General features: G+C 56.1%; 5 protein-coding genes across 5 annotated transcripts; 2 read left to right on the top strand and 3 right to left on the bottom strand.

Moving 5' to 3' along the window:
• Positions 1-798: 798 nt before the first annotated feature.
• Positions 799-1,860, top strand: CCM_09407 (hydroxymethylbilane synthase, putative; the record flags this gene model as incomplete). The annotated part of the gene is made up of 1 exon (XM_006674541.1): positions 799-1,860. One exon carries the CDS (start codon positions 799-801, stop codon positions 1,858-1,860), a length of 1,062 nt encoding a protein of 353 aa, XP_006674604.1.
• A 522-nt stretch (positions 1,861-2,382) lies between these two features.
• On the bottom strand, positions 2,383-3,002 carry CCM_09406 (glycine cleavage system H protein, putative; the record flags this gene model as incomplete). The annotated part of the gene is made up of 2 exons (XM_006674540.1): positions 2,383-2,780; positions 2,894-3,002. 2 exons carry the CDS (start codon positions 3,000-3,002, stop codon positions 2,383-2,385), a joined length of 507 nt encoding a protein of 168 aa, XP_006674603.1.
• A 989-nt stretch (positions 3,003-3,991) lies between these two features.
• Positions 3,992-6,052, top strand: CCM_09405 (protein TEM1; the record flags this gene model as incomplete). Its single annotated transcript, XM_006674539.1, has 4 exons — positions 3,992-4,110; positions 4,730-5,768; positions 5,829-5,903; positions 5,954-6,052. 4 exons carry the CDS (start codon positions 3,992-3,994, stop codon positions 6,050-6,052), a joined length of 1,332 nt encoding a protein of 443 aa, XP_006674602.1.
• Positions 6,053-6,780: 728 nt separating this feature from the next.
• CCM_09404 (uncharacterized protein) lies at positions 6,781-7,542 on the bottom strand (the record flags this gene model as incomplete). The annotated part of the gene is made up of 1 exon (XM_006674538.1): positions 6,781-7,542. One exon carries the CDS (start codon positions 7,540-7,542, stop codon positions 6,781-6,783), a length of 762 nt encoding a protein of 253 aa, XP_006674601.1.
• Positions 7,543-9,504: 1,962 nt separating this feature from the next.
• CCM_09403 (uncharacterized protein) lies at positions 9,505-9,936 on the bottom strand (the record flags this gene model as incomplete). Its single annotated transcript, XM_006674537.1, has 1 exon — positions 9,505-9,936. The coding sequence occupies one exon, from the start codon at positions 9,934-9,936 to the stop codon at positions 9,505-9,507; it is 432 nt and encodes a 143-aa protein (XP_006674600.1).
• Between the last annotated feature and the right edge of the window lie 2,073 nt (positions 9,937-12,009).

The following is a 12,009-nucleotide window of genomic DNA, read 5'->3' as shown; positions in this document are numbered from 1 at the left end:
GGCAAAGGGGATGGCGTACCAGATCTGCATGATTGCTTGTAGTTGGAGGAACTGGTCTAGTTGATCTTGGACCAGAGAGCTGCAGAGGGAGGAATATCTCTTATTTATATAGATTTATTGTTTGCCTCTTCAATTTGGCGCTGTTCATTTGCTTGCAACGATTGCATCTTCGATGCACGGCACACATGATCGCCTCTCACTGTGGCCTCTCACTGTGGCCTCTCACTGTGGCCACCAGCGAGGGACAGTTCAGCTGAACTCGAGTCTCGCAAAAACGACAAATAAAAACAAACAAATCCTGTCGGGTTCAACATGACAGCAAATGATTTCCTTCCAAAAGTACAACCCCAAGAGAGAAACCACACGGTCAATTGACTCTCATTCGATGTGCGTCATGTTGAGTTGTCAATAAATCAGGCACGGATAAAACTTCACTTTGAAAGTGTGGTGGGAGAGATTTTTCTCAAATCGCACAGAATCCACGACGGCCTTTTCCAGACACAATTGACCTCCGCTTGTAAACGACAGCCCTACACTACATACGAATTTACAAGCGACTCGCCTTTGCGCACTGCCACTGGCAAATACCCCTCCATAACCTTCCGGGTAGCTGACCAGGTCGGCTGCCAAATTGCCCCGCGCCCTCGGAGCTCCGTACCCCGCCAAAGGAAAGACGAGGAAACCCCGCGACGACCAACCTCAAGAAAAGCCCACGTCTTCTCTTCCACAACCGCCACAACTGCACAAACGTCACAGCCAAAACCCCCCCCCCCCCCGACCATAACACATCCATTTGCCATGTCCGGGACGCAACCAGCCGCCGACGACGCCACCGTCATCCGCGTCGGCACGCGCAAGTCGCCGCTCGCCCTGGCGCAGGCGCAGCTCGTCGTCGACGCGCTGCAGGCGGCGTTGCCGTCGCACACGTTCCCGATTGACAGCATGACGACGACGGGCGACCGGGACCAGAACACGGCGCTGTACAACTTTGGCGGCAAGGGGCTGTGGACGACGCAGCTCGAGGACAAGCTGTCGCGGCGCGAGGTCGACGTCGTGGTGCACTCGCTCAAGGACATGCCGACGGAGCTGCCCGAGGGGCTTGTGCTCGGGTGCATCACAGCGCGCGGCGACGCGCGCGACACGCTCGTCGTCAAGCCCGCCCTCGCCGCCGCCCACGGCTGGGCCACGCTCGCCGACCTGCCCGCCGGCAGCGTCGTCGGGACGTCGAGCATCCGGCGCATCGCGCAGCTGGCGCGCCGCTACCCGCAGCTCGCGTTCCAGGACCACCGCGGCAACATCAACACGCGCCTGCGCAAGCTCGACGAGGACCCGCGCCTCGCCGCCATCATCCTCGCCGCCGCCGGCCTGCAGCGCATGGCCTTTGCCGACCGCATCTCCCAGTACCTCGACGCCGACGGCGCTGGCATGCTGTATGCCGTCGGCCAGGGCGCGCTCGGCATCGAGTGCCGCGCCGGCGACGTGCGCGTGCTCGCCGCGCTCGAGAAGCTCAAGCACGTCCCGACGACGCTGGCTTGCCTGGCTGAGCGCAGCTTGATGCGCTCGCTGGAAGGCGGCTGCAGCGTGCCGATTGGCGTGGAGACGTCGTGGTTGGAAGACGGCCGGCTGCGGCTGCGGGCTACCGTCGTGGCCGTCGCCGGCGACAAGGCCGTGGATGCCGACGAGGCCGAGGTGGTGACGACCGAGGAGGCCGCCGAAGAGTTTGGCAAACGGATTGCGCGCGAGTTGGTGGCGGGGGGCGCAGACGAGATCCTCGACGCAATCAATGCGAGCAAGGCCGCACAGGCAAAGCAAGCGGAGCAGGCCGCGCAAGCTGTGCAAGCTACGCAAACAGCTCAATAGATTACGGCACTGCAAGGAACAAGATGCATGTTGAAGGGGTTAGTGGTCATGATACAAACGATCAAGACATCATCGGCGGCTAGAACAACTGTTACAAATCGCGGCCCAAAGGTACAATAGGAAAAAAAAAACGCCATCCATGACTCGGCAATTGCTGCTCGGTAGTCCTCTCCCGCGAGGATGTGTATATAATAAACAAAAACTGGTAAAAGAAACTGATATCACGTTATGGTACACCACGTTTATTCTCTTGTTAGACCCTGCCAGGTTGAACTGTCCCAACATGTTTTTATAAATCAATTCCGTGTTAAGCAGAAAAACAAATGTCAAAATATTTGCTTGGTGGTGGTGTCGCTCAGTGTCGTATTTGTTCAACGACAGTCAAACCAAACAGGCTGGCTGTAGCACATTGGTCAGAGCCAGAACCAGCAGCCATTTATCCCCCACTTCTTGCCTCGTCATCCAACAAACGAAATAAGGAAAAACGCAAGTACGCCCACTTGGACCTATTTTGTTCCTTCCTTACTCGGAGATGAAGGCTTTGTAGGCGTCGGCGTCCATGAGCTGGTCGACCTGCTTGGCGCCCTCCTCGTCAATCTCGACCTTGACGATCCAGCCGCCGCCGTTGCTGTCGTCCTCGGGGACCTGGTTAATAGTGGCAGGCTTCTCCTCGAGCAGAGAGTTGGCGGCGGTGACCTTGCAGCGGACGGGGGCGTTGATGTCGCTGGCCGACTTGACCGACTCGACGGCGCCAATGGCGTCGCCCTGGTCGACAAAGTCGTCGGCGCTCTCGGGGAGCTCGACGTAGACGACGTCACCGAGCTGCTCGGCAGCGTACTCGGAGATGCCAATGACGCCCGACTTGCGGTCGGCGGACAGGTCAATCCACTCGTGGTCCTTGGTGTACATCTTGGCGAGGCCTGCAAGGGACGAGCTGGTTAGCAGGGGCGCGGAAAAACATGCCGAATCGTGGATGAGGGAGGAGGGGTGGTGGTTTCGGGCTATCGCTGGGGATTCAATGGACGCGACATACTCAGACGAGACGTGGTGAAGCTGCGGACGGGAGCGCGGGCAGCCATGGGAGTCGAGCGGGCAGCAAGGCGCATAGCCGCGGGACGAGCGAGGCGCAGGACAGAGGCCATTGTGAGTGTGTGTGTTTGTCGTGAGGGAGGAGCCGGCAAAGAAGGGCAAAGCGAATCGAGAGAAAGAGATTGAGAGGAGATGGACAGCGGCCGAAGCGAGACAATGGTGACGCGGGTGTGCAGAGAGACAAAGTTTGGCGGAAGAGAAAGAAGAAAATGCAGAATGGCCTGTTGCGGGTTTGGGGCGGCCCAGAATGTGTGCCGCCAGCCACTGTAGGTCGGCGCCGGAAGCTGTCAGGAGGGCGCCCTGGAAGATTGCCTGAAGCCGGTCCCCTCCGTTGCAAGACCACTGGTAGTTACAGGTCCGCTCCACGCTGGAAAACAGTGGAAAACAGTGCTGCCAGCACAAGAGCCGCAGCGCATGGGCGACAAAAGCGGGGACCTGCCAAGCTGTGGCCAATCCGGTATTCAGAAACATAAGGGCCCCGCGGCAGAGAGCTGCACCAGTGTGGTTCTTTTTACACATAGTTTTAGTACAAACAATTGGGTAACTACAAGAGAGGAGCTTGATATCTGCAGCGAGAGGACAGAAGAAATAATGGAAAAGTCTACGAGGGCTCAAGATTGACCAAAAAGCAGGAAATAACCAAATCAGTGTAGTTTGGACACGGTGGTAACTTCAGTGCCTTTCTGTTCTATCAACAGCTCGTACAAAGAGCGCTGGAGTTTGTTTATCGCATCCAGTTGTATCCGCACTGCGAGGTCGGACGGCTTCCAATTTTGACCTGTCATGGCTTGCGTGCCGTTACGTACAAGGTTACCAGTGAGCCAAAACGGTGCCCCTGCCGTCTATCAAACGTAAGCAACGGTAGACGCTGCGTTTCAAACGGCGGCTCATTGGCAGGAATCTCGTCAGCCTTGTGAAACGAAACAAATAGGCGAGAGATCCGCATGACAAGGTCGGTGGCTTCCCGATTCGCTAGGAACAAGTAGGCAATGCTTCTGTATTTGTCGGTTTGAACCCATATGAACAGATCATGGCAGAAAATATGCACTGCGGCGAATTGCTTCTTCTGTCTGCACCTCTGTGTAGGTTGACGCAGACCTGCATCAAGATAGCGCCACAAACCGGTGCTCGCTCTACCCGAAATAGTATCAAGTTGGTACCGTAGGTAAGTTAGTCTCCATTTTGTCATGCTGTCAATTATGGCTTCGGCCCTAGGGCATTTGTCCCGTTGTAGGCTTTCTCTGCCCTATTGTTATTCGACAGGCTTCTATAGGGTAATGCCTCGTTGTTGATCTGCCAAAACTTAAAAGCGCAGTGGTGGCATACAGGACATCTTGGTAGTAGCAGGACATATTCCGGTTGATCACAGATGAATCTCCTTGGATCGAGACTTCACACTGATAGAAAGGCGCGCTAGAACACCACCTTTGCGCGATCTCATGGTGGTCGCGTTTGGTTGGCGTCGTCGATGGCCTAAACAGAGGCGGGGTCATCGCACGCAACGGTCAACCGGTGAAACGCGATCCTGGGGTTCGAACCAGCCCCAAAGCCGCCAATCTATGAGCTGCTGGGTATACGGTATTATCTGATCAAGAAAAGAATATCGGCTGGCTGCATTCCGTCATCAGACGCGGCAACTGCCCCTGCACTTGACGGGGTCCGGCCCCTCTAAAATTCCGGGTCCCTTTCAGGTCGCGCGCCAGGCCACCGCCCGAACCCATGGTCTTGCATCACAAGCAATCAAAGAAACACACACCGGGAATATTCATTACTGTGGCAGCCCTTTCAACACTTCTTTTTGCATTCTTCTCCCACTAGCTGCACAACACCCATCCCCGTTGCCTGTCTCGATTGCACCCCCCCTCACACCTTTGCGATCTTCCCAATTCGCTTGCAGCCCGCGCGGCTACCCAACAGCCAGAGCCTCGTACCACGCTCTCTCGCTCCAGTCTCCCCGCCTTCTTCCCTCCCTTTCGAACCCGCCACCCACCACACACGAAGAGGAACCTGCCCCTTTCGCCATGGAGACTGATGACGTACCGCCCGCGACGCCGCACGCCAGTCTCGATGATACGCTCGGCGGGCTCGACGGCTCGCCGCAGGTAGTCCCGTCACACCACAACCACCACCATCACAACAACGGCACACACGAGCACGAGCCGCAATCGCCCGGCGGCCATTTACACCACCACCAGCAGCAGAGCCACGATGACGACCCGGCGGCTACGCGGTACACGCCACCCGTGCCGGGTACTAGCGGTGGTGGCGGCGGCAGCGCACCACACTCGGCGGCGGCTGGGTCGCGCGCCGGCAGCGAAATGTCGAACCCATCGTCGACGCAGCACCAGGCGCATGGCGGCGAGTACGGCGGGAGCCGTCAAGGCTCGGGAGAGCCGGCGGCGTCCAACGGCCGCAACCACGTCGTCATCAAGGTCGGCATGGTCGGCGACGCGCAGATTGGCAAGACCTCGCTCATGGTCAAGTACGTCGAAGGCAGCTGGGACGAGGACTACATCCAGACGCTCGGCGTCAACTTTATGGAAAAGACCATTTCCATCCGCAACACCGAGATCACCTTTTCTATCTGGGACCTGGGCGGCCAGCGCGAGTTTGTCAACATGCTCCCGCTGGTCTGCAACGACGCCGTCGCCATCCTCTTCATGTTTGACCTCACGCGCAAGAGCACCCTCAACAGCATCAAGGAGTGGTATCGACAGGGCCGCGGCTTCAACAAGACGGCGATTCCTATCCTGGTCGGCACCAAATACGACCACTTTGTCAACTTTCCGATTCAAGATCAGGAGGAAATTTCCAACCAGGTAAGACGCCGATGGCGCGTTGAGTGTGATGTGTCCGTGTGCATGGCTGACTATTTACAGGCGCGACGTTTTGCCAAGGCGATGCGAGCCGCTCTCATCTTTTCCAGTACTAGCCATAGTATCAACGTGCAGAAGGTAATTTTTTTTTGCTAGCTTTCAAGTTGCTACTAACGTAAACGACTTAGATTTTCAAGATTGTCTTATCCAAAGCCTTTGACCTCAAGTGTACGATTCCCGAAATCGAAAACGTCGGCGAGCCGCTACTCTTGTACCAATCCGTCTGACGAAACGCTCGATGGAGCCCGAAAACATCCGACAACACATGGAGATGGCGACTTCCATGTCGCCCCCATAGCCCGAGATCTTCGTGACGCAAAGTTAAGCTCGAGGTTGCGCTGGCATGCCCGACTCTGTTTTTTTCCTTCAACGCCGATTCTCGCCCTGCAGAATCATTTGAATTGGGGCATATAGAGGATACTGTATATTAATGAGCGTTCTCACTGGTGGGCCTCCGACATGTTCCTCAGGAAGGAACAACGAAACTTTCTCTTTTTCTTGTTACTCTTTGAATCATTCGACGGCTTGTTGAGATGTGCTGATGCGCGGTGCCATGATGTCTTGGCGGCTTTCATCGTCGTGGCTGGTTGGGCTGCAGATGATTCGAGCCTCGTTTTGTGGGAGTTGGAATATAGAACAAAATGCGCAAGACGAAGCCAAAGAGTGCGTACTCATTGACTGGCCGAGACTGGGGACAGGGAACCCGGAGGCGTTACGATGAGTATGCTCAAGGTACCAGAAAAGTCACGCGATATGCCTTGCCAGAGCATAATACAAAAAAATAATACAAAAACAAAGTTGAATCAAGTTAAGCAAGCCATGGTAGGACCGCGAATTCGAAATGTGACTCACTATGTCATGGCAGCGTAGCTAGCACAGATGGATCAAGAAAATGAGGCGCTCTTCACTGCACAATGACCAGGCGTCTGCAGATTATAACATGTTCCCATACACCTTAATCTATAGTGAACTGAAGACCCGCGCCGCGACCGCTGTTCCCATCGTCACGCCCTGCCCACGCCACCATGCCCTCTGCTGCCCCTCCACGCCGCGGCGCAGTCCGCCGCGCGGCTGGCATTCTTGTGCTGGTGCTGGGCTCGTCCGGGAGCAGCCCGCACCGCAGGTCCTCCGGGGCGGCGCGCCCGCGCACGTCGACCTCGGCGTGCTCGCCCAGCCACGAGGACGGCGAGGGAAAGTAGCGCTCCATGAGCTCGCTGCCGGCGGTGCTGGGCATCGGCGAGCCCCCGCCGTCGCTGGTCGCCGAGTTCGCGGGGGCGCGGTCCCACGGAGGCAGGCCTGCCGTGTACGCGGGCGCCGCGGCGTAGCGGTACTCGTCGGTGACGTCAAAGGACCAGGCGCGGAGCGGTGGTGCCGCGCAGGCCTGCGAGGGGGTTACGCGGGAATGGGCATACTCACCTGCGCGGTGTGTCGGCGGCGCTGGACTGCTTGGGGATGGGATGAGATGGGGGTCGGCGGCGGCGGTGGGCGGCCAAAGAGATAGAGTTGGACTCGGGATGTGCACGTCCAGGAGTGGGGGCGCTGGATGCTGCTGCTGGTATGGTCTGGTGGTGTGTGACCGAGGCGGGCTCGTGTCCTCCAGCTCGGCGAGGAATGGGGGAGGAGACGGTGGCCGTGGCGGGTGCCAGGTCGAGTCTTGCGGTGCGTTACTGTAGTTGTTGGCGAAACTAGGCGCGCAGGGATATCTTGTGTGAGCCATGATGTTCTTTGTTCTTTGATCTCGGTGACAGAGGAGGTGATGTTTGCCCGGAGGCGGTACGCAAGTGTAAGTTGTTGGTGGCGGGCCGCGAGTTGTAGAGAGATGTTTACGACTTTAAATAAACATCAAGCGCGCAGGACCTGATAGGGTTAAACTTGAGATGAAATACCGAGGTCCAAGAGGTGTTGACGTTTGCAATGCCAGAGGCAACGGCGTCGATGACATGTTCGAGGCCAGAACTACAAAGCGGCCAACGGTGCGAAGCATTCTTTGTCTTTGATCAAGTTGATTGAAGATGAGCAAAAACAAAGCCTCTGGGCTTGGGGCGATTTGACAATGATGAAAGAGTGTCAAGCATGGTATTTGGACAAGGGAAGAGGACTGGCGGCGAGAGAAGAAGTGGCCTGTTCTCCAACGCGGGCAGGGTGAAAGAGCGAAAATCAAGGGTGAAAAGGCGCGACAGCCGTCTCTCCAAAGCCGGGTCAACGACACAAAGCTGTGGGGAAGCGTGAAGTGATCGTGATTGATTTCGCAAAGAGAAAACCTGTCAAAAAGCGTTTGTTGACCAGGACACGGTAGCCAGGGGCAGGTTCACAACGCCCAACTCACTTACACGGAAGCGAGGCGCGCGCTCTGCACCGCGTACCATGACATGGGCAGACTTGCAATACTAATACCTACCCGTTTTCTGTCTCTCGTTGCAACGGGGATTGAAAACCTCACGTTTGAGAAACGCTGGCGGTGCAATGCTCCTGCAGGATCGATTTCTCAGCCGAACAATGCGTGAGGCCGTACAAAACGAACACACGGGCTACGGGAGATTGTCCAGCAGGCAGGCCTCTACACCCACGCCACGTACAGCTCTAGATGAAATGCTTAATACCGATACGCCTTCTTCCAGCCCCCCTTTCGCCCCCCATTGCCACGAGCACCTGGTCAGCCCTCCGCGATGCGCATCGCTCCGCCTTGCCCCCCGTCTTCCGACCTACGTAATATCCGCCACGGCCCGCGGCTGTCTTTGGAGGCCCGCGTGCCGCGTTGGGGCTGGCTGGCTGTTGTACGGGGGTGGGCTATGCGGGCGCGGCGCAGAGGGGGGCTGAGTTTGTCGCGGCGTGGGGGCCTGCGCGGATGAACGAGCAAGGGGAGAGCGCGGGAAGGAAGCGCGAGTGCGTGCACCCGGGAGGTGATGACAACGTAAAGCGGGTGATGGGAAGAGGGATGCCGTGGCGATGAGCGCGTAGGGGCAAGAGCAAGATGTGGAGATGGACGACGTATAAGGAGGTATAGCTAGGCTAAACGAGAAGTTTGAGAACAGGGCTTCAAAAAAGTGGCATCAAAAGACAACGGGTGGTCACATTCCTGTTACTCTTGAGCGGTGTATACGAAGTATGTCGTCATGGTCGCTGCAGCCCCCCGGAGACAGAATCACACAACGGAGCAGAACAACGAATTGGGAATGGCTGGAATAAATGTTCTTTCTGCGGGCTGACTTGTGCCCTTTGCCGTCATGGTACGGCTGGTTGCGGGTATCCGTGTTTGCCATCCATGGCCACGTGCATAGACCAATAAGCAAAGCAGTCACAAAGTAGACGGAAAGTGCATTGGGCGGCATAATCTATTGTATGTACTGGCCGCAAGGAAATAATCATGTGGCCAACTCGGCGCAATGCAACATCTAACTGCCTCACAATATGACTTGTAGCTGTTCCATATTGGACTTGATGCGAAAAGAAACTCCCAAACGCCAAACTCTGCTGATACTCATAATGAGGCGGATAGTCTTGCCTCTATGTACAGAAGCGGAATTATGCGGCGCCTGACCCCGCTTCCCGGCCAGAGTCGCCTGATACCAAAGTGTGTCGTATTTTTGTGGTTTGATGGAGGTAATAATGTTGGTGGTGCTCTCGTCTGCGTGTATAATATGTGGTGTAGGTCGTGGAAAACAACCCCTGGGCGTGCTGCTCAGGGATCCTTCTTGCCCCAAATAGGAGCGCCAAGCGGTTTGCTGACGCCAAAGCCAACGCCGACGGCGATGCCAATAATCAGCGCAATCAGGAGGAGTTTGGCGGCAATCTTCTGGCGGCGGTTGAGCCTCGACATGTAGGTGCAGCTGCGCTTGATCTTGGCATCCTTGGCCTTGTCCTTCCAGTGCTGCTTGCCGGGCCAGACCTGGCACTCGCCATTTCTAGGGATGTTGCAGCTCTTGCGGGTTGTAGACTGGGAGATCAAGGCAGCCTCGACGTCGGTATCGAAGGGGTTGCTGCTGCGCTCGGAGCGAGGAGTTGAGACCTCGACAGGTATGACGCAGACGGTGGTGGCGGTTGAGAGGGTGGCCTTTTCGGGGACTGCAACCTCTGCGGGTTGGGCTTGCGAGTTTTTATTGTCGTTGGCCATTGTGGCGAGAGTGGCGTGACGGTGGTGGGAGAAGGAGGAAAGCACGGCGCGTCAACGGATTGTTGAGGTTTGGGGACTGCAGTGGTTGATTAGCGTCAAGGAAACTTGATCAAGTTGGCGAAGGATGATATAGCCAACGGCCAAAGGGTCCGAGCAAAGTAGAGCATGCCTGTTTCTTTGAAAACTCGGGCACAATGGCTAGAAGAAGAGATGGTGGCTCGAAGGCTAGAAGCACTTACACTTTGTTGAGGCGGGCGCTAACTGGAGCAGAGCAAGCGCCGTAGAGGACGGACAATGCAGAGCGCCACAAAGAGTCGAAACAAGAGAAAGCCGAAAGTGACGATAATTCAAAGACGGGACGGGATGAAAGATGACGAAGAATGGAAGACGGAAGGAGTGCACGAATTCGTGAGAGCGAAGATGATAAGTAGAGAGAGGAGAGCAGAGAGGAAGAGTGAGTGGTGCGAGGCGTCCCAGCCACACAGTAATTTGGGGGGTGTCGTGGTTTGGTAACACAGATTGTAGCGAGAACCCTGCAAGGGTATGAATAGCGTCGACGAGGGCAAATAATGTCTTGGCACGAGGAAATACGGCCGATAGGGGCTGACAGGAGAGATGCAGCGCGCGAGAGGAAGAAGAATTGAGGTTGAGATGGGCAAAGAAAATGATTTATTTATTAGGTAGGCGGAGAGTAGATTTTGTTTTTCGGGGTTTTGTTGGCAGCTGGCAGGACAAGCAAGTAGCAAGAGGGAGGGAAGAGGGAGGGAGTGAGCTACCATACGCCCGCCACTGACTGCCACACGCCAACGAAAGGGGACAGTGACGAGACCGTTCCCGTCAACGAGGTATTAGTTAGGCAGGTACCATTTCCATACTAGCGCGCGGGGAGAGGTACAGCCACCAGCGACCAGCTGGCGAATGAATGTGGCTACGAGTAATGGCGAGAGGAGCTGGCGTAAAAAAAGGTAGCATGATGTAAAATGCGAGGCGTAACATGCCGTAATAATATACTTATTATATGACAGCCTCCTCCTGCCTGCAGAAATAGAAGGGACGATATGCGGATGAAGCTGACTGGCAGCCCTGGCAAGTGTACAAGGGGTGCTATTGACAAGCGGACGGACGCTATTGTGACTGAAGATCCGTTTCATGATACCATTTGCATGACTATCAAGCAATGAAGACGACATGTCGAGCAGGTATAATTCCTACTCCCATTAATCCATCACATCTCAGACGGAACCATGTTGCGCTGAACCGATGCGCTAAATAAATAAACTCAGAGCGGGTGGGTGCAGCTGCCAGGCACAAGGAGCGCTGGACCACCCGCTAAAGTTAGGTACCTACCTGCTGCTCTAAGAGGCAACCAGCGCCACCGGGGAACCATTTTTAGTCGTCTCTTGCAGGTCCTCCAGGGTCCTCTCGTGGCGGCTACAGTGGGGGCGTTGGGGAGCTAGGAGGAGAGCCTAGCGAAAGGTTTGCGCGTTATTGGTTTTTTGGCTGCCGCATCTCTGGTCTGGTCGGTCTGGTCCCATCCTTTTCCATTTCTCCATTCTCCTACACACACTAAGAAACACCCAACCATATCCTCCTCCATCCACCATCCTTCATCTCGTGAGTCGTGGCGTGGTCCCTATCTTGCATCCACCACTCGCCCCAAATCTATCCTCTCACATCCCATGATCCAACTGGAGCCAGTCGAGACGAGCCCCAGTGCATCTGCATCGTCCACCACAAACCCACAGAGACTGATGCGACACCGACTAGTTATGGACAAATAACCAGAGACAAATAGCAGCTGATGCACCAGCTATCTTGCCCACTGCCCACCTTGCCCGCCTCTTGAGTGCCCGCCTCTTGAGCTTGGCTGCGGGGGAAGCATTGTTCGGCGCTGCCCCGGCCATCCTCCGTCACCATCTAGCGCTGCCAAATGTCGCGTACAGTGTTGGTTCGCCTTCCGGATTTCGAACGGACCAGAGATCAGGCTATTGAGCTTCCCGCTACGGATACAGGCACATATCGCCAAGGGTCTGCTGGACACTCCTCGCTTACTGGTATATGACCGTAGGGCAG

Source organism: Cordyceps militaris (assembly GCF_000225605.1).
Source record: "Cordyceps militaris CM01 unplaced genomic scaffold CCM_S00009, whole genome shotgun sequence".
Classification (NCBI taxonomy): Eukaryota; Fungi; Ascomycota; class Sordariomycetes; order Hypocreales; family Cordycipitaceae; genus Cordyceps; species Cordyceps militaris.
This window is presented reverse-complemented; position numbering and strand designations above follow the sequence as displayed.